At 40.3% G+C, this 22,211-nt stretch overlaps 1 protein-coding gene across 3 annotated transcripts in view; it reads right to left on the bottom strand.

The window, feature by feature from the left end:
- BANK1 (B cell scaffold protein with ankyrin repeats 1) overlaps positions 1-22,211 on the bottom strand; it is a 161,612-nt gene that overhangs the window by 23,163 nt on the left and 116,238 nt on the right. For all 3 annotated transcript variants that reach the window (XM_072862618.1, XM_072862619.1, XM_072862620.1), the window contains 2 exons: positions 4,588-4,684; positions 2,736-3,032 (listed from right to left, as the gene is read on the bottom strand). In XM_072862618.1, coding sequence (XP_072718719.1) covers positions 2,736-3,032; positions 4,588-4,684 — 394 coding nt within the window. The remainder of the gene's footprint in view (positions 1-2,735; positions 3,033-4,587; positions 4,685-22,211) is intronic.

The following is a 22,211-nucleotide window of genomic DNA, read 5'->3' as shown; positions in this document are numbered from 1 at the left end:
ACTCTGATTTTTAGAGGCTTCTGATCATCTAAGTCAGTAGAGAAGATGCCTCAAAGGAATAATTCCAACTTCAGGGCCTCCTCACGATTTCACATCAGATTATCAAAAATAGATGCTTAGCTATTAGCCTCAAAATAAATGGGCTTATTTAAAAGAAATACTGAGTGCTCCAGTTGCTCCCATAAGAGTCTCACAAACATGTTCTTTAATGGTGAAGCCAAGTAACTGGTACCTGTGGCCCTTGGCATTTTGGAAAGTCAGGCTATTTGTTAGCTGTAGCAACAATGACTTAAGAATTGAAACTTATTTTAGAAAATGTTGGGTTTTGTCTTTCCTACATCTTCAATGTCCCACCTGGTTTTGAGGGCTTTACTAAGACGTACCTGTAGGACAGGTGAAAAAAATTTAAAAAGCCCCTTATAGCATAGATGAAATTTATGACCTCTTATAATCTACGCTAAGACTATCCAAATATCCCACCCCAATAACTTCCCTGACTCTCTGTACTCCATATATTTTCTATATTTCATAGTACAACTACTCACAATTTGCTTTCCTTTAGCTTCTACATTTTCCAGCATTAAAAGGAATCGATGAGTTTCCCAATACCTGAGTTTGTTTTGATTTGTCTTTAAAACCGTCACAAACTGCTTAAGAGTTAGAAGCTGTTACTGAAGCTGGTGTTCCCATGAATGTTTTTAACTTCCTTGTGCTGATTACCCATCTTTCCTGCAAAAACAGTAGACCTGCCTAGAATTCTTGTACTGAGTCACGTTTTCCTCGTGTTGTAATCTACTGCCTGTACATGTGTATCTGCTAAACTAGGCTGTAGTCGCTACTGGTGTTTTCAATCCTTTGGCTGCTATTTAAAGAATTGTTTTATCTGTTTATGGGTTTAGAGGAGCTAAACAATCTTTGTAAGTGGGATACATTTATGAATGGGATGTGTCATTTGTAAATGGGATGTATTATTAATACATACTATCGACATGCATTCTGGTTAAGATATAAAAATGTTTTAAAACAACAAGTGGGATTAATACACCTGCCATATTTAATATGAAAAATATTTTGTTTCCATGTCACTATGAAAGTTCTGTCCCTTTCTCTGGAGGATATTCTTTCTTGTCACTCCCACAGGGGGCACTCTCATGCCACTGCCAAAACCAAGACTTCAAGAAGAGGGGTCTTGCCTTTTAGGTATTCCACAGCAATACCTAAAGCAAGAGGCTGATTAAAAATATGTAGCAATGACTCATTAGAGCTCCTCTTTGAAAGCAAGCATCATCCTCATTTAGAGGAATTCTGATACCCCCCCCGCCCCATTCCCCAGTGATGAAACCAAGGGTAACACTTCAGGAAAATTCACAGCGTGTTTTAAATGAACTGTTCACACAGGAGCATTTTTAGACAAACTCTGCCTCACCATCACAGGATTCAGCACAGGACACTATGTCGCCGAGAAACTTTCTCTGCTGGTACCACATACAGACAACCGGCATTTGGCAGAGAGGGTCACATTAGTACTTGATGGTATAGCCACATGAAAGCTATTCCAAGACAGGCATTTATATCAAACCTACACTAACAAATCCTGTATGCCAAACCTGGCCCCTCATTTATGCACACATATAGCTGCAGTTCAGTATTTCGTGCAAAGCAAAATGCATCTTTAACATTAATTTTATTCTGCCCCTCTTTCTCTTAGAATCCACCTATGACTTCCTGCATATAACCAGCTTGTTCCTTCACAGCAGAAAACAGGACAAAAACCTACCTATAGCAGGCTATAAGGCTAGAAAGCTATTTCTGTCTACTTATGTGAACTTCAAAGCGCTCGGTGATGGTAATTTAAGACTCTAATAAGTTATGCCACATTTAAAAACAGAGTTAACAGTAATAAGCAGTGGAGAAACTGAGAACAAATTTGTGTGCATTCTGATCAGTGGTGTCCATACAAATAAGACTTTTTTTTTCCCCCTATGTGACTATTTAAGACTGGTATTTAAGCTTGAATTCTTTTGCATACTTATTTTTCCCAATGAGAAAAAATTATAATCATCCCTTCTGAAATAGATGCAAATAGTATTTTGGGCTTCTCATCACTTGAATTGAACTACAACACTAAATTTTAGATTTTTACTCTGGGGCAGGACTATTGAAAAAAAGGGCAAAAAAAAAAAAGGCAAAGCATTACATTAAAGGTCAGAATTTCTCCCCCTCTTTTCAATCTGCAACACAATATAGCTTTTTATTTCTAACCATAATATTGGCTAAAATGTAATAAAATACTGTGTTACTTCTCTCTGCACAGTCACTTTCTATTAATTCTACCTGTGAAATTCCAAGCTGTATTAAATCAAGATAGTATTTAATATTTTAAAATGGTAAATACTTAAGTCAACTTGACAAAAATACAAGCTCGATCTTTTGTTTCAAGCCTCTCTTGTAAATCCAATGCATCATGTATTATTTGGCAGCTCTCTGAGATGGGCAGAGTGAGGAAAATCTGAAACCTGAGCCCAGCAGCCCAGACCACAGTATTAGCTGACATACCTGGTCATGAATACCTCGATGCTGCAAAGTTCATACACACATGCCTGCTTTGCAGAATTAGGGCCATACTGCCTAGCTACTGCCATTAGAAGAAGTGATCATACATAATCTCTACAGCAGCACCTAGTCTGCACTTGCAGATGTTTGGATCTGGGGTTATTTTCCTCCCAAGATCATACCTTGTGATAAATTGTCCTGTCTTAGGATGCCAGGCAGATTTCGAGGGGGAGGAGGGGGTGGCCTCTTACAGAAAAAGCAGTCTCTTCTGTTCTCTTGGAGATTATCAGGTATGCTGGCATACAAATTGTCAGCATAGTTATGAAAGCTGTATGAATCTTCCTCTTCTTGATCTTCATGTTCTGTCTCCTCTCTGCTGTCTTCTACATCATCTTTCTTTTCCTCATCCACCTCAGCTTCTCGTTGGCATCTTGATCCAACTCCATACTGATCTCCTGGGTTCCGCTTGGCTTTTAATGCTGAAAAATGAATTATTTAATTTAAAATTTGCCATCTGGAAACATTTCCTGTTTCAAGGATTCCCACAGAAGCAACACAATGGCTAATAAAACTCTTATGAACTGATACAGTAGGAAACCTGTCAAATACACACTGTCAGTGAACAGCTTTTTAAATATTTACCAAATCAAGAGTGGAAGTTTTTATTGTATCTTGCTACTCTGATACATACCATCTTCGTGCACTCAATGTTAAACTTTTCTAGAGTTGCTGTCAGAATGAAATCACACACACTTACCTCGCCTCCATAATTTGTATTACTTGACTTTCAATGCAGCATAGTGCAACACTTAGTAAAATAAAGCTGTAGCTCACACAGCTGTGTAACTTGTTTTTATACAATGGGGTTTGGGTGCTTATCTAAATCTCTCTAAAATAAAATAAACATTGCCCCTGGGAGACATGGCTGTACTCCTGTGGAAATGGAGCTCTTCTGTCTTTAGTGGCCCATGGACCACAGAACAAGAATGTAGTGGAGGGATGTGAAAGCGTACGTTTTAATCACTCCGTACCACATCAAGATTTGGGTAGTCAACCTCAGTAACATAACAGAGTAAACTATACAAGTCTGTCAGCAGACTTACAGTCAATGCATAGCAGGTAATACTGAGCCCTTGAGGTGGGGTTCCATTCTGAGTTATCCTTTGGTGATGCCTTTCTTTCACCACTGATTCAAATGGGAGGTTAGGGCATTTAGGTGGCTAACATGGCCAGCTGTTACAATCCATGTTCTTCCATGTGTCCACCCTGAGGTGTTCCCATATACAGCATGACAGGGATGCTGAAAATGTACCAGGGCTAACCGGGTTTCTAGCTCACATTTTCACAGTGTCTATCATCTACCTAGATGTGCTAAAGCAACCGGTTTGAACTTAGCAAATAAGAAACATCCTTTTCATAAAGAATATGAGACAGTTGAAAAGATAAAACTGTCAACAAACAGATAAGATAGAAACAGGATAAAGTTTAGCTTTATAGATCCATGATACTGTAAAACATATGCAAAATATATGGCATCAGTAAATGCAAACAAGCAACTTCGTTTGCAGTTTTCAAGGGGAATGCATATGACCACACAGATTGTCAACAAGTTTGTCATCAACCTATGCTTAGATGTACAAACATCAAGGTGCAAAATGTCTACTATCTGTGCCTCCACACAGGAGTTGGCCTCACCTGTAGGCAGTGCGTCCCCTTATATGAAGGCTGTTCTCTGAGAAGTTGGAGAATTCAGCTGATTTCTAGATTCAGAGCAGAGATCACAAATCTCCAGAATTTACCAGGAGGATGGTTGCACCGAGGTGTGCCTTACTGAGCGATGACTTTGTTATCGTGACTGAATCCCTCACCTGCCTTCCCCCTTCTCCTAGGACATGTCCCCTCCCTGGAAGTTGCAGTAACATGTGGAAATTGAAAGTATTAAAATAATTTGCTCCCTCTGATTGGCCATAATCCCACTCGCTTAATACAGCACATGCTTTGTTACGGATAAAGCTGTCTAACAACATGACTTACTCATGGCTGGTTGAGTTTCTGAGCCTAACATAAGCACGTAAGTGTCATCGTCTTCTGCTTCCTCTTCGCAATTGGTGAAATTATCTGCTGTATTAATCTAGAAAGAAAAATAAAGAACATTTGTTTTGGTGTCATCATCTCCTACCTTCACACTTTGCTATCAATATAATATTCAACATTCTACTACGGGGAAAGCGGAGACAGAAGCATCATGCATTTGCAACTTTGTAGTGGATCCCATTTTGCTATCGGCAAAAGGAATGCGTATATCTGGCTACGTATAAAGGACACAAGGTTCTGCCATGAAGCGATATCCAAGTTAGCACAGCAAGGATTGAAGCTAATTGATCTTTCCCTAGCACTGTGCTGGGCTGTCCAGACAGTTCCCAACTCAGCTCCCAACTGTGAAGCACTCATAGGTAATGAGAAAGATCAGTAACAGAAAAACAGAAACCCTATAGGACGTTACTGAATAGCTCAAGGGTGCACTGAGTGCAAGAAGCCTCTGGAGAGCTCATTACAGTTTCCATATCCTAGTGGTTGGTACCAAAAGCCGCATGTGCACTGAAAAACCAGAAACGGGACTGCAAAGCATGTTAGCAGTTCTATCTCAGTGCCCAAATGTGGCAAAGCGTTGTTTCTTGTTCCTCTAGAAAGCTGTTACATTCACACATTGCTATTCAAAATTAGGAGGGTCAGAACAAGCGGTTCTCTAAAACATTATCAATGTATTTCTTCAAGCAGAAGAGGTAGAAACTTCTGCTCACCCATAGCTGCTAAGAGCAAACTTGTAACACAACTACAGACAGTTCTGTTGTCTTAAAATGTACAACACACACTTGTTAATTGCTGATTTTCAGAAACAACTGGAATTTCAGAAGGTGACAGTTTTTTTTAAGGAACCCAGCAGGACCTTGATTCCCAGGTAAGTGTAATACGAGACTATCCTGCACAGGCACAATGGAGCCCTCAATAATTATTCAGGAATTTTCAATCACAAAATGTTAATTCTGGGGCTTTGAATACACCAACTCCAAAGTAGGCAGGGAAACAGCATGGTCTATGTATCACCCAGTCTGCAAGATTAATGACAAGCAGATTAGTGGGCAGTGAAGTCACGAGGAAGAACTGATGAGTGGTTATACCCTTCTGCATGGCGCAGAAACTGATTCCTATGAGCTCGTGCCAGACTCTCAAGAAGTTTGTTCCTAGTATCCTGCTGCCTCCTGGAATTCACAGCCACTGTCTCAGGGACAGAGTTCTCACTGTGTGAAAGGGGAAAAAATTTGGAGAACTAGGGGGTTTTTCTGGGGAACTGAAAATGCCTTCTTCCCTGCCGCTCTTGTACACAGGCATTGCATGAATACCAGTCTTAAGACAGTGCAGCCATCAGATCGTGCATCAGGTGCCTCCCTGGCCTGCTTTGCTTTGCTGCTTTAAGAATACGCCTGGATTTCCACAAAGCTATACCTGCCTCCAGCAATAAAGTATTAATCTGTGTCTTCTATGCCCATGTAATGTGCATATCAGTGAGTCAGTCCTCTGTTTTGCTTGAACTTCCCCATCATTTATCTGGTTCCTCTATACTTCACAGAAACAGGATACCTTTTAAAAGCCCTGAAGTTAGAGCTTTTCAGAATATTTATTTTCAAAAGATTTAGGCCTGCATGTGCTAAATGTAACCGTACAGTTGGGGAAAAAAAGGTCTTCTGATAAGTTCTGTATTTCTCCTCTGAACAGAGGACGTGTGCAGAAGAAATCAAGCAAGCAGAGCTCTAGATGTATTAAGCTCTCCCGCTATTACAGTGGATTACCACACCAGAGAAATTCTTTCAAGGTGTTCACACTTTTATCTTTGCAAACATGAAGTACACATGGATATATAGTTGGTAGAATGAGGTCAAAAGGGTAAGTGGAGAAAACAAATGGCGCTTTCTGATTTTCTTCTTCGGCATAGATATTTCTCAGCTGAAGGAAACCTGGTGACTCACAGGAAAACAATAGAATAGATATGATTAATATGCATCTTTGAAACCTCAATGTTTCAGAAGATTGAAGGTCAGCCCGCCCTGCTAGCTTACAGTGGCTCCACTGGTAATGCTGAATCTTAGGGAATTCAGGATCCCGTTCATAAGTTTAGCCCCTGACTACACTTCCCAAAAGTATCCTGGACCTGGGAAACACAGAAAAGCTGAATAGATGGAAACAGTCTTTAACTAAATAAGTTTACATTAGGAAAAGATTCTGTATAGTGCAAAAATTATTGATAAAAGCCTCCTGTGACACTGGGCATGACGACACCACGCAGCTGAAAATGGTGCAGCATCTCCAAAGGCAGTGGAAAGTGTCCTTATTTAATTATGCAAAGCAATGTAGCTAAATCAGAATAATGCCATGGCTCAGCTTGCAAACCTTGCCATGATGCCAGGAATGAATGCCCACTACTTTTAGGTTTGGAGTGTCTTTCATAGGGGCTGGGTCACATAATTTGAATGTAATAGCATAGCCAGCATGATGTTTCTACAGTAGAATTTAGGGTGTGGTGTACAATAGGCACACAGACCTGAACTTTGAAGTCTTTTGAGTCTGTTTGGCTGAAAATGGCTCTTTGATTTACACTGATAGTTCTTATAGATGTCAAGCCACCTTTCAAAGGAAGAACTAGCTTAATTGGAAACCAGTATTACAAAAAAAGGTATTAAAAAGTTGTTGTAAGCACAGAACTGCTCACAACAGACTACTGAAAAGGGCTCTGAAGGTTTGAAACTCTAGTTTGCAAGTTAGCAATAAAATTTCCTTACCTCAAGATGCAATAGGAATGTTGGAATGAATTGAAAGCCCACTGAGAGACTGATGATGTTTCAAGTCCTAAGATTAAATGCCACTTCTCAACATCAAAAGGTAGATACTTAATTTTCTTTCAGTTATGTATTTTAACTGTCTTGATTAAGCTTCATGTCAAACTAAAGACTTTCAAAAAGGCCAAGTTTTTGAATAGCTTCAAAGCTGTCCCTCTTATACAAAGCCTGAATTGATTTACACCTCAGTTATTTACTCAGGAATGCCATTAGAAGAATTATTATAACCATCTTGCCAGCATTTTTTGCAATGCTCTTCTGAAAAGCCATCCTTTTTAAGGCATGTTTTCTAAAGATTTCTTCCTTATTATACAAAGGATTTTCTTACCCCTTAAAAATATTTCTCTCCAGTGAATATGTACTGAGAGGGAATCCTCCCCCCAGCAAGGGCCCACACCATTGAAATTTGGTACATTGTACCTTCTTGTACAGTGAGGAGTGAAACATTAAAGAATTCAGAGGAATCTAACCCAATAGTGATATTGTATCAAGTTATGGCAAGAGTGAGAAGCACCTGGACATCAACACTTCATTTATAAACAGTAACTCACAGGTAAATATATCAATCACAGGTCGCATTAGCCTTTATGATAAGATCTAAATGGATATATATATAAAAATATATCCATACCTTATATTCCTAGAAACAAAGTAACAGAACTCCTTATGGTACATTGCTCAACAGCTTTCAAAATCAGATCTTCATGCTTAAATTGGGCCTGGGACAATGCTTAGGGTAGTAATTCATTAATTCATGTGATTCTTATGTGCTTGATTCCATTGTTTTCCAATTGTCTCCTTATCAGTTGTCCTTTTCTTCCAGAAAATTGGCCCTTAATAAGTTAAAATTCAACTTCGTGTATATATCTATATCTATCTCTCTTTTTTTACACTGAATAATTACATCCCTTGTGAGTCTAAATTCAGACTCACATCTCTATTTCATCTTATTGTACAGGTATTTCTTAAAAAAAAAAATTAAATGTATGTAATAGAAGCTTCCATGTCTGTGCTGTAATTTGGGAATTCATGCTTTTTCCTACGTCCTCAGTTTTTCTGGATTGCAGCAATTAGGAAAACTGCTGGAGAAAATCCTTACAATTGCTTGTAAAGTTCTCATTGATCCTTTTGACAAGACATTCTCTTTAGTTAGGGCTGAATTAAAAAAGAACTATTATTCCATGGAAGTTAGCTCCCTGACGTGACATAGGGTAGCTCATAGAAGTGCACTGGAAGATTTAAATTGTTGTATGGACTAACAAAGAGTTGCTTGTTTAGACTTAAATATCAAGTACAGCATTAAAATGCTGAGATGGACTCAACAGTTTTGTGTCTCTGTCTTGACAGATCTGTCATCCCTTCTGTTGATTATCCTCCAGTTTCGTGCAGACTTTGTCTTCTCAAGTCGCAGCTCTGTGCTGTCCAGTGTTCGGTGTCATTGTACCCACTAGCTCACATGCTGCCTTGGCAAATTCCTTAAATCTGAAAAAGGCACATTATTGCAGAACCACTTACAATGCTGAATGAAATGTGTATTCTGTGGGGCTCTGCAGTGAATCTTTCCATTAAACACTGGAACTTAGACTATTTTCTTCCCTACATGTGAGTCAGACTCTACCAGGCCTATCAGGATATACTTCACAGCATTCTGCTCAGATATCCTCTGCTTCGGGATGAAATTATGCTTTTGCATCCTCTGTAAAAGATGCCTGAAGAATATCAAGTGTTCCTTCCTTGAGACAAGATTTTATTTCATGAAAGTCAGTGCATTACTGGCTGAGCTAGGTGATCCCCTTCTCCTTTTCAGTATAAATTATCTTTCCTGTAGCCAGTATATCGAGTAGGAGAGCACAAAAAAGGCAGCTCCCTGCAGCCAGTCTCGCAAAGCCCATAATTTATAGGATTACCGCAGGCCACATATAAATTTTAATTCTAATCTTAATTCTAATTCAATTTTCACACCTCAGTCAGTCCATCTGCCTACCGGTTTTCTTCATTAAGCCTTTTTCTGGGAGAAGCAAGACTTCAAACACTAGATTAAACTGAAGGTGCTGCCTTTAATTTAGTTTAGGACAAAGACCATCTGATCTTCTTCTGGACCCTAGGGCATTTCCAGCTGCCTTTTGGATAGCATTCAGACTTGCTATCAAACATCTTAAAAATATTATCCAGTCACACTGTTGTGGTTTAACCCGGCAGGCAGCTGAACACCACACAGCCATTCACCCACTCCCCCCGCCCTGCAGTGGGATGGGTGAGAAAATCGGGGTGGAGGGGGGAAGTAAAATTCATGGGTTGAGATAAAGACAGTTTAATAGGACAGAAAAGGAAGGGATAATAATAATAATAATAAAGAATATACAAAACAAGTGATGCACAATGCAATTGCTCACCACCCACCGACCGATGCCCAGCCAGTCCCTGAGCAGCGGTTGCCACACCCCGGCCAGCTCCCCCCAGTTTATATACTGGGCATGACACCATATGGTGTGGAATAGCCCTTTGGCCAGGTGGGGTCAGCTGTCCTGGCTGTGCCCCCTCCCAGCTTCTCACTGGCAGGGCATGGGAAGCTGAAAAGTCCTTGACCAGTGTAAGCACTGCTTAGCAACAACTAAAACATCAGTGTGTTATCAACATTATTCTCATCCTAAATCCCAAACACAGCACTGTACCAGCTACTAGGAAGAAAATTAACTCTATCCCAGCCAAAACCAGGACACACACTAAGGCCCATTCTTTCAGAGCTGAGACAGATCTGGTTGCTTGATTTGTTTGTAACACTTCACCACAACATTCCTTCTTATCCCACTCCCAACATTCAAAGCCTGCAGCTCTGCCAAGAGGAGACTAGCTCATTCATCTGTCTCCCACTATCCTGTAGCTCAGCATTTCAGATCAGAGGACAACCTTGGTATGGCTGTCCTACAGGCACAGCTTTAGGCATCTTCTTCTGATGATTAAGCAACAAGGTAACATTGCCGATCACCTGGAGTTGAACCTGTGTAGAGCACCAGAAGAGAAACAGTTTCTACCGTGTGGCTTCCTTGAGATGCACCAGTCTGAAGGACTCCACAGCTGCCCTCTCCCTCTGCCGATTTGGAGCCCTGATTCTCCTGGGACTCTGAGAAACAAGTTGCCAAATGCTGCTTGAAGCTATCACAGTCTATATGGGCTTGCTAGACAGGCTGCGAGGGCACAGAGAGCCCAGATGCAAGTACAGCAGTGCTTTTAAAATGATCTGATACCAACTATGCAGGTACATGGATGCCTGTGTCTTTGGGGTCAGTGCATCCTAAAGAAACCACCACTATTTTATCTAAATATCATTATAAAAGAAAACCAAGTGGACACGGACTCATTTGCACTTATACTTTCAGTGTCTTTTCTTTCTTTTTTCTCTTCAGTGCAGACCTCAATACGGCATACAGTCCTTTCTTAAAAGTAAAATCAAGAGCTTTGAAAACCTGGAAGTAGATGTGAAGTGGGAACATTTCAAAACTTCATGTAACTGGATAAGAGTATGCCCACCCATAAATCACTACACTGGATCGTGGAGTTGGAAGGAATTTGAAAAATCTTTCTATCATCCAAATTGCTAATAGGTTACTGAATAGTACAGGAACCAGGACGACGCTAATAAGCCTTTCCTTTTTGGCAATGAATCGCTGAAAACTAGCCTTATAAAAACATTTATTACTTCTGATTTCTCTTGTTAGCTGTATTTCATTTTGTGTCTTCATCTTTCTTATAATGTCCTTAAGTGCCTGTGCTACACTTCTGTCTTTGACCTTAGTAACCTGATATAATTTCTACTTCCTATGGACTTCATTCTCCTATTTGGGGTTGGTTCTCTTACTACACTTGCAATCTTTCCTCCACAGTGAGCTAAATTTGCACTTACAAATGCTTTTTTTGAAATCTACTGCTATTATGTTGTTATTTCTCATTCCCATCATAGGAACTGTATATAATAACATATCTTAGATCGCCCTCACCAACGTTACCCCATCTGGACATCCTCAATGACTTTCTCTTTGTTTACAACTAAAAGAGCCCTCTAGCAATTTCCTTCACCTTAAACGTCAAAACCTTATCAATGCATTTAAAAACTTGCTGGATAATGTCTCCTGCTGTATTCCTTTCCAGGAAGATGCTGGTGATCTGGACCTCAGAGCAAGCCTACGCATCGCTGGTACACAAACACAGCTTTTTTTCCTGTTTCCCTTGACTGTGTTTCCTGAACAAGCTATACTCTTTCATACAGATTATGTAAATTATTCCATCAGCTATCTGTTACACAAATTAACTGCAAGTTTGGTAGCATAAGAGAACTGTATCCTTATCTTAATTTCTATATTTTTTGGCTTTTAATACAAGTACCTAAGTTTTTTGAGCACTGGCCTACTTTTCTCTTCCTTATTATTTCTTTAGGCTAAAAATCCGTTCCAAATGAAATTGTAAAGAAACTTCTGCCTTCCCAGTTTGCAGACAACAATACAAATCACTCCTGATCAGCATTTAAGATTCTAGAAAAGGGAGATAGCATAAGCAACCTAAGCCTCAATGTATTTTTGAGAACAACAGGCCCTAATATGATCATGAGAAGTTCTCTACTCCAATAGAGGGGGATTTTTTTCATCTATTCAATTCAAAGCAATGGCATGAACACCAAAAGAAGATATGCTGGCTTCCTTCTAAAAAAGTATGCTGGATTCTTCTAAAAAAGGTCAACATAAAAAAACCCAACACTCCCCTCCCCCCCCAAACAAACAAACAAAAAAACCCGGTTTCTACACCCTCCCTAGTGCAAAGTGGAAAGTCTCTTCCAGATAATTTAAAAATATAACTACGAACCTGTTTTTCCTAAGTGACATAACTTTTCAGTAATTTCATGCCCTTTTTCATGTGACTTCTTGACCTAATGGAAACCTTATTGATCTCTTCACAAACTGCATAACTGAAACCCAGGCTTGCATCTGATTAAAAAAACCCAAACTAATAGAAAAAACTGAGCTGGTCTTCCCACAAAATCTACTTTCATGTATGCTGTAAAGATGTAGAAACAGATTAAATACCATTCAAAATACTGCCACACTTCACATTCTATGCCCTATTTCTGATCTCAGGAGCAGAAAAATATTTTCTCAAATGATTCCATCAGTTCGTGTTTCATTACTGAATCATTTGTCAGTTTTGACCCTAACATGCTCATTTGGAAACTCAGCTCTCTTCCTTACCTAGCATTAAAGCATCAACATAATATATTTCTTATCCCTACATGGCTTCCAAGTACCTTCTACACAGCCAACTTTGTCTGCATTTTAATGTTAGCTGTTTTTGGATGGGTGACACATCCACATTTCATTTAGAAAGGCCTTAAATTCTGCAAAAGTAGGACTAGATTCCAACTGTTTAAGTCCTACCAGAATAATGATTTTAAGGCTAACTTTATGCAGTACTTCAGGGTAGTTTCTGATGGACAGGCATTCCCACTTTGGTGACAACGAAGACAACCTTGCCTTCCAGTAAGAAGTGATGTTGGGATGAGTATGGAGAGCCCTTCCCAAAAGAAAGGGCTGTCCTCCTGGCCTACCTGTAAGAGCTGGCCTACTTTATGCCATTTGCTCCCACAAGGCAGTAGCAACAATAAAACACTGCTTTCCTCTGTTACTAGACATCAAGTGGCATACTTGGCAGGTTATTTATTTCCATGGGAGGTGAGCTGTGCTGGCAAAACCAAAAGCTCTGTCCTCTAGCCCAAGCAGGGTTCTGGGTGCCTCCCAGGGGAAGGAGTCCTCTCCTGTGCTCTGAAGGCTTTAACCAGAGGGCTTCAGTGCATGGATGCAGACCTCACCAGGCAGGGATTACAGAGGTGGGAAACTTACATCGCTTAACAGACCACAACCGTAGCTATAGCGTCCTCTCACTGGGAGTGAACTTAAGCACAGAGGAAAACAGGATGGAAATAGGATAAGTCATCTCAGAACCTCAAGACAGAAGAAATTGCTTTCCCTAGCTGGTTGTTTCCTCCATTTCCCTGTCATAGGCATACCAGACTTGCTTTCTAAAGTATTTGTTCTTGCTTTCAGAGAAACTGGACTGAAACACAGTAGTTGGACTTTTTTTTCCAGCCCCAGGTGACTTGCTTGTACCACTCCTCAGACCTGCCAGCACTGTCTGCTTAGACCCTAGATGCAGCAACCGAAGCAGAAGGGACCTCAAATATACTGCCGTTTGGCATCCATCTTCGCAGTTATCACTCCTTTTGTCTCACCCTTGCTACGGTCTAGCCTATACCATGCCCTTTGTCACTGGGCCTGCCAGAGCTTTCCAGAATGCAAAGGTGAGAACTAGATATACTCTAGGAAACATTTTCCATTTGCACTCTCAGTACTTCATGAAATGCAAGCAGACAATTTGGCAAACACTTTTTCATTCAGTTCCACCTGGATGCCTGAGCTACAGCCTAGTGACCAGCCATTCTGGTTATAAAAATTTTTCTAACTCTCAAGTCTGCATTAATGTTACTAATATTCACATATTCTACAATGTAAAATATTCATCAAAGTATTGGAAGTGTTTAAGTATTTATTACTCATTTTTCCCAGGGCCCTGTATGACCACCTGGAGAAATGACTGAAGAAGCCAGCTTCATAAAATTGATTGCATGCATGAGGACAGATCCAACATTGCTGTTCATTAGCTTTATTAATGTTAAGCACTTTTACTACCCTACTACCTTGCTTGATAACTCATGCTTGCAAAAAAAAAAAAAAAAAAAGAAAACACAGATTTCTCTAAAGCATGAGCACAGTGAAACATTCAATACACTGTTCTAATCAAAGACAAAAACCACTTGGGAATCTAACCTGGTTTTAAAGCTGGGCAGGTGGGAAGAAAGGGGGTGGAGAGAAGTTTTGCTGCATATGTTCTGCCTTGAAATGCTGAAACACAGAGAAGTTTAAAGCAGTGTGGGCTGAGTAGCTCGGGGGCTGGATCCAGCCCTTGAAACCCTTGAACTTGGCCTCCTGACCTAAGCAAGACTTGTCTTAGAGAAAGCCAAGAACAGCATATATTATCCTGCTGGCCAAAACTGCTGCCTTCTCCTGCTTGCTCCCCATCTGTCAGAGCAAGCTGTGTCATGTGCAATGCACTCTGCCTTCTCAAAGAGCATGGCTGAGCCATCCCTGATGTACACCATGCTGCTGTACAAGGCGTGCCCTCAGCTACCTTCTTCTCCACTTCACCACGGACGAGGGAGCGTGCGGGCCCCAGTGCCTCAGCTCTACACCACATCTTTGACTCGCGCACATCTCAGGCTGTGCCCAGGAGCTGCACGTGCAGCATTGCTGAGCCAGAGACATCAGCACATCCAACGCCCAGAAATGAGTTAGAAGACTGTTCTCTGCTCTACTCGTTTACAGGAAAAGTGCAAGGGAATAAAAAGTTCCTGGGATTTTTCTCATGGATGCTGCTCAGTGCTATGTTTTCCATGATTTCCTTTCAGTTTTCCATGCCTTCTTGAGGCCTTATGATATCGATACAGGATGACAGCATCCACAGTGCCATTAACATCCACTAGCCAGCCGAGCGAGAAGCAACTGACCCAAACCTGCGTGTGCCACGCAAGTCAGACTGCAAAAAGAACGGGTATTTAAGATCAGTAACTGTATTTTTGAATAAAGCTGCTCATTCTATGAACAAAAGGCAACGATTGCTCCATTAGTCAAAATGACTTCTCAGAGTAGCAAGCAATCATAATTTATTGCAAACCCTCATGCCTTTCTAGTTTCTCATGCAGCTGCTTACACCATGTGGCTTTTTATCAGGTGTCTGGACATAATAAACACAGCAGTGTTGTTGCTTCTTAAGTATATGACCCCTACCCTCATTATGCCTTTAACATGCATTTCTTATGCCTTTAACTCCTAACACCTGGAAGTATTCAAGGTCAGGTTGGACAGGGCTTTGAGCAACATGATCTAGTGGAAGATGTCCCTGCCCATGGCAGGGGGGTTGGATCAGATGATCTTTAAAATTCCCTTCTGACCCAAACCATTCTCTGATTCTACCTCAGCAGTACACATGATTTTCTTTCAAAGGCACATTCCCGTTGTGTACAACTGCAGCAACATCTTTCCCAGAGCACAGATTTCTCTTTTTGGGTCATAGGTGTGTATAATTGCTTTATTTGCCTGTATGGATTTCAGTTTAACTGGCCAGTTTCTGCTTTGTTCATATTAGTTCAGATCATGAGTATCACACGATCTAATGGACAAGCATACTTATGTTCTGATTAAACTAATCCTAACAAATTAGAACAAAACAAACACATACTAAATTAGGTAGAAAACCGAGCAAGGACACAGAATGACAGTAAAAATAATATTGTGACATTCACAATAATTTGTAAAATTCCTTCTGCATATAGTTTGCCAGAAGTCCCAACAGCTACCATATTTTCTGCAATACTAAAAGATAACGAAGTGTTAGAATTCTCATGTCAATGTGCTGAAAGTATATAAATGCACACAACTACCAAAGATAGACGATTACATAGAATAAAAGAAATGAGACATGAAACACTCCACTGCCAAAAGCTAATGATTTTGGGATCAGTCTGGAGTAAATGTATGACTGAAACAGATGATTTGCAGTATATTAAGAAACTAAACAAATTAAAACATCAACGAATACCCACCTTTGGGCTCAGATATTTTAATAAGAGCAAAAAGAATTGCTTTGTTTGAAATAATCTATTGTAATCTTAAGTAATTTCCTTCTGGGCTCTCTTACTAAACCATTTCATCTGCATGTCAGCCTTTAACTTCATTACAAGCAGATTTACTGCACTGCGTATCAGCCAGCTAGCATCCCTGAACGGATCCCTATTTGCATCGTTATTCTGTGCAACTTCACACTTACTTTGTATGCCTGTCTATCAAATCACAGTAAACTTTCTGCAACTTTTTTTTAACTCCTGCTTTTAACAGAATTTCTGGAAAAAACCCCTCTCTTTGTACAAATTTACCACCACTGAGAAACAAACAATAAACAAAAAACAAATTAAGTAAACGCTTGGTGTGTCAATAACCATATACCTCTGTGTTTTAAATATCCATTTATTATTATACAGCCTTCATGACTACAGATCTGAGAGAAAAACATTACTGCAGGAGAAAGAAAAAGGGACTTCTAATCACAGAACTTAATTTACTGGTATATAGAATTTTTTTTTTTTTTTTAAAATCAAATCACTGCAGTCTCCATTTGAAGAGCTTGTGCTCGCTTTCTCTCTTCCAAGCATTTCTGCTGTTCTCTAATCTAGCTACTGAATATCAAGGGATTTTTCTTCTGAGCATTCAAAAATAAAATTCCTCCTCAGACTCATTTTAGCTCATTTCTCCTTTAACGACAATTCTTGTTACTTCACTTTTCACACACCCACACGACTTTTTGAAAGACTTTCAAATCTTGTAGAGTAGTGATTCTGCTGAACAAAATATCCACTGCTGTTTGACAGGCTGTGTAATCACTGCAAACGCCACAAAAGCACTCCCATCTCGCCAACAGGTTAATTTTTCAATCTAGCAGGATAAGAATTTTTCTTGCTTTTCTTAATTTTTTTTCTGGGCAAAATGATAACCATTCTCCAGAGAGCTTCTCTTTCACTTGATGACAATTACACTGTTTGAACTTTCAGTGTAGTTACTAAATTACTGCTCCCTTAGCAGACCAACTGGTAGCAGAGAGAGGAGGTGGAAGATTCATTAAGTAACATCTAGGCTTTGTGTATGCTGTGAGATGAAGAACCTTTTCCATAAGGATTCCCTGTGGGAACCTGAACAGGATTTACAAATATAGACATACTGGGTCTGGCTAGGATGGAGTTAACCTTCTTCATAGCAGCCGCTATGGTGCTGTGTTGTGGATTTGTCACAAAAACAGTGTTGATAACACGTCCGTGTTTTGGTTACTACTGAAGAGTGCTTTACTGCCTCAAGGCCTTTTGTTTTTCCTCCTCTGTCCCTCTCCCAGTGAATAGGCTGAGGTGGGCAAGAAGTTGGGAGGGGACACAGCCCAGTGGGTATTCCATGCCATATAACGTCACGCTCAGCAATAAAAACGGGTGGAGGAAGAAGGTGGTGGGATTTTTGGCTTCCAAGGTGGCTGTTTGGAGACTGGCTGGGCATCGGTCTGCCTGTGGGAGGTGGCGAACGATTTCCTTTGCTTCACTTGTTTTTTCCTCCTCTTTCCTTCACATACTAAACTGTATTTATCTCGACCCACGGGTTTTCTTGCTTTTGCTCTTCCTATTCTCTCTCTCATCCCACTGGGGGTGGGGCAGAGGGGGCGACTGAGCAGTTGTGTGGGTGCTTAGCTGCTAGCTATGGTCAGCTCACCACATTAGATAAGTATAACCCTGTAAAAAGGGACATGTGTGGCATAACATTAATTTCTAAAGCTTTTCAGGCTATGCCAACTTCAGCATCAGCCATTATGCAGTGAATGCTTCCTCCCATCAGTTCATGACAGTTCCCAAGAAGCTGCTGTCCAGCTCAAAACTGCTCTGGCATAGCTTCATCTAGCCCCCTAGCACCTCCAAAACTCACCCTGTAATGGAACAAAAATGCTATACCTACCTAGAGAGGTTCCTCAGCTTAAGAGAAAGAGAGCATCTGCAGTGCCTGACTGACAGATAAGGAGTAAGACAGAATTTTAGATCTCATACCTATTTATTTCTGCTTTTGTTTCTCCTAGATGGCACATATTAAAGCATTTTTTTATCCAAAGCAAGAAAAAGCTCATCATCTCTGAAGAGCCCTTTGATTCTCTTAGACAGCAATAATATGAACAGGTAAGAATTTTGGCTTTGTAAAGCATAATTATGTTTTAGATGACCATAATATCACCTACGGGTGTGAGATGTTTCAAATACTGCAGGGGCACAGCAGCTAAATAACAGGTAGATAAGAAACGCACCTGAAAGGGTAACCAGCTAGTGGAACAGCAACACTTGTGGAAAACTTAAGATTAGCACAAGTGAACAGCTTATGCTTAAAAAAGAAGAGTAAATAACTGGCATTTAGCAAGGTTTTGGGCCACTGAAATAATCAGTGACTCTACCTGGAAGGAAGGGAAGAAGATGGAGAAGGCATTGAGTAAATGCATCAACCGTGCCTACAGCCCATGAGTCTTTCAATCCCATTCCAGTGTAACAAGGACAAACGTGGTCTGGCTGAGGAAAAGAACATGCAGTCTTTCAGTATGGTGTGTTTCAAAGCCCTGTGCTCCAGATTACTTAAAAGTATGTCATGGGCTGGAGTCAAAGAAGTTGCATATATGCTACTGGCAGAACATTTATGATTTATCAGTGGGCTCCAGCTCTCCAGCATCAATAAATTATTCCTCATTTTCTGCCCTGTATTCTATGTATACACTGCACAGTGCTACTCTAACGTGTTAAGCAGACACTGTATTTTGCACCAGAAGAACTACGTTTTAGATGCTGACAGTCACAGTATTGTTTGTCATTTGCACTCAAGTAACAGAAATTTCTAAGCTCTCTGGTGACCTCTGAGATTCAGCTCTTTCCCCCGATCCTGCTGCATGCCCAGAAATTTTTCTTCTTTCACACAAACCAGCGGGAGTTTTGCTCTGTCTAGCCAACTTTTTTTTATATTGAATTAAAGGGGAGTGGGTTAAAGTGCCTAAATCTGTGAAATGCCACGGTATTTCTAGAATATGTTCTACATACCTGTGCTATCAATAGTCAGAGGTTTCAGAATCAGGTTTTTATATTCAGGTTCTTAAAATCATCTTTATATTCTTAAACAATAGCTAAGATAAAGAATGAGAACAGCAGTCGAAATAGCAGTTATTATCTGCACTGCACTCAACTGTGTCAATTAAAAAGCTACTGTTCTCAGGCTGTGCATATACACACCAGCAAAAATTATCTAGTGAAACATTTCTTCTGTGGGGGAAACATTGGTACAGCATGTGGTAAAATTAGGCACTTTATGAGAAACAAAAGCAGGAAAAAAGGTAAAACACAATTTTCTCTTTGAGACATGTATCATGTAAATTACACCCCTAGTCAATCAGATAAATAATTAGCCTCTGTAGAATTTAGTTTTCAAAGGCCAACCAAGGTCCTTCTCTTATTTTTGCTTAACTCTGAATGGATCCAAACTTGGTGCATGTATTGGCTTTCAGATTCAACTATTATAAAATTGTTGCTAGTACCCTGGCCATTCTGCATTATTGTTTTAGTTCAGGTACATCTTCATGTATAAACTGTATAAACAGTGGGGGAGGATGATGATTCTGTAGTCAAAACAATAGAAGGCAAATCAGAAGACAGCCTCTGCTAGAGACTTCATCTCCTCTTTTTGTAAAATGGAGATGATATTTTTTTCATTCCGTAAGCAAGTTTCAGGACTTGGTAACAGGCTGCAAACTACTTTGAGACCTTTGGACATCAATTTAAGTGAAAGTTCTTCTCTCTCTCCCAAAAAGACAATCTAAGCATTTGATCAGTGACCTCTACACTACTGTCTTCAGACAAATCATTTCCCTTTAAGGTGCTTTGTTGCTTTCACAGATTTCGGTGCCAGCCGGTTTTATTTGATGGCTATATATTTACTACTTTCAAACTGTAATCCATTGTCTCAGAAATACATCCTGCATGTACAGAAAACAGCTAAAAGAGACAAAAAAATCCAGTCTAATTTGGGTCCATTTTGCATACAGCATGCAAATGATATGAAGTTCATCTTCATGGCTTCTACAAGCCCTCTGACAATCCAGACCCCCAAACAGAGGAGAGAAGGTGGCAATAGAGAAAAACAAGACCAAGCTACTTTTTAAAAAGTCAAACCAAGGTACTTGCAACTCAGCAAAACAAAATTATTTTCAATGATCTGTTATGTAATGTAAAGTAAGATTGTGTTTCACTTGAATATTTCTATGGAGAGAAACTCCTAATGTTTGAGCTAAAATTACACAACATGGAATGTGAGTTCACAGAAGATGCTACTTGTCATGGTTTAACCCCAACCGGCAACTAAGCCCCACCCAGCCGCTCGCTCGCTCCCTCCCCCCTCCGGCGGGATGGGGGAGAGAATGGGAAGGGTAAAAGTGAGAAAACTTGTGGGTTGAGATAAAGACCGTTTAATAGGGAAAGCAAAAGCCATACACGCAAGCAAAACAAAACAAGGAATTCATTCCCTACTTCCCGTGGGCAGGCAGGTGTTCAGCCATCTCCAGGAAAGCAGGGCTCCATCACGCGTAACGGGTAGTTGGGAAGACAAATGCCATCACTCCGAATGTCCCCCCCTTCCTTCTTCTTCCCCCAGCTTTATACGCTGAGCATGGCATCATATGGTGTGGAATAGCCCTTTGGTCAGTGGGGGTCAGCTGTCCCAGCCGTGTCCCCTCCCAGCTTCTTGTGCCCCCCCAGCCTCCTCGCTGGTGGGGTGGGGTGAGGAGCAGAAAAGGCCTTGGCTCTGTGTGAGCCCTGCTCAGCAGTAACTAAAACACCCCTGTGCTATCAACACTGTTTCCAGCACAAATCCAAAACATAGCCCCATACTCGCTACTGTGAAGAAAATTAACTCTATCCCAGCTGAAGCCACCACACTACTGAAAGAAATAAAGGTTTATTTGTCCTAATTTTATAAGGTATTTCTCTCTGACATGCTCCCACATCTTAAGGAAAATACCTAGTCCTCTTAGCTTTGTTTGTTCTACGAACAGCAACAAACCAATGGTGGGCAGTCACCTGTGCTTTGATAGTCTTTCCGAGAGTAGACCTATATGATTTGTACCAATGGCCATATGTACTTCGACTCTCGGTGACCTGTTGTGAAACCTGCTGTGGTATGTGGTCTCTGCCTCTAGCCGAGACCATCCTTCTTGATCTATGGTGTTGCACTTGTTCCATCTTTACCCCAGCCTGCCATCAACTGCAACTGCTTTCCATATAAACCCAATAAGCATTTAAATATACGTTACTGGCGCCACTATGTCCCCTCAGAATTTTGTATGAACAAATAAGGGTTGAACAGCATAATGCACTGAATTGTATGCTATATATCATAAAACCTGTCACAGCTGAGGAAAGGTTAAACAAATATGAGCGTTTTGCATAAATCTGAAAGAAATACATTCCCTGACTGATGACTGAAATACAATTAGTTGGTACTTGCAGGAAGTAACTGGGTACCTGCTAAAAGTCACAAAAATTCCTTCTGATCGTATGACGTGTTGAGGTCTACTTCTGCTTCAGGAGGGCAAGAGAGACGTAAAGGCAAATTATAACTTTAAGATACCGATCTATGTAATTTCTGTTTAAAAAGTCTGTAATATTTTTTCTTCTCAATTTAAGGGGGCGAACCAATCAAACTTGAGTAATCAGCCTTCTTTTATGTTAATGACATCAGTATTAGAAAATGCTTAGCAAGCACAGCTCACTAAAAATGTATTTGACAGCCATTTTAAAGGCAGCTGCTACTAGATTAGAACTTGATATGAATATGGATCTCAAGTACTACCTTTTCAGTGAGGACTTTCAGTTCTCAAGACCAGAAAGAAGGAACAAAGAACAAAATAAAAGCCAAGGCGGAAAGAGCCTATAAAGCAAGAGAGAAAAAGGGGAAAGCAACTTACATCTGACAGCGTGTGGCTTCCTACAGCATCATGTTCTTATTTAGTACCAGTAGTGTTAGCCTACTGCAATTACCTTTGCTGTTGCTTACGTTT

Source organism: Ciconia boyciana, chromosome 5 (genome assembly GCF_034638445.1).
Source record: "Ciconia boyciana chromosome 5, ASM3463844v1, whole genome shotgun sequence".
NCBI lineage: Eukaryota > Metazoa > Chordata > Aves > Ciconiiformes > Ciconiidae > Ciconia > Ciconia boyciana.
This window is presented reverse-complemented; position numbering and strand designations above follow the sequence as displayed.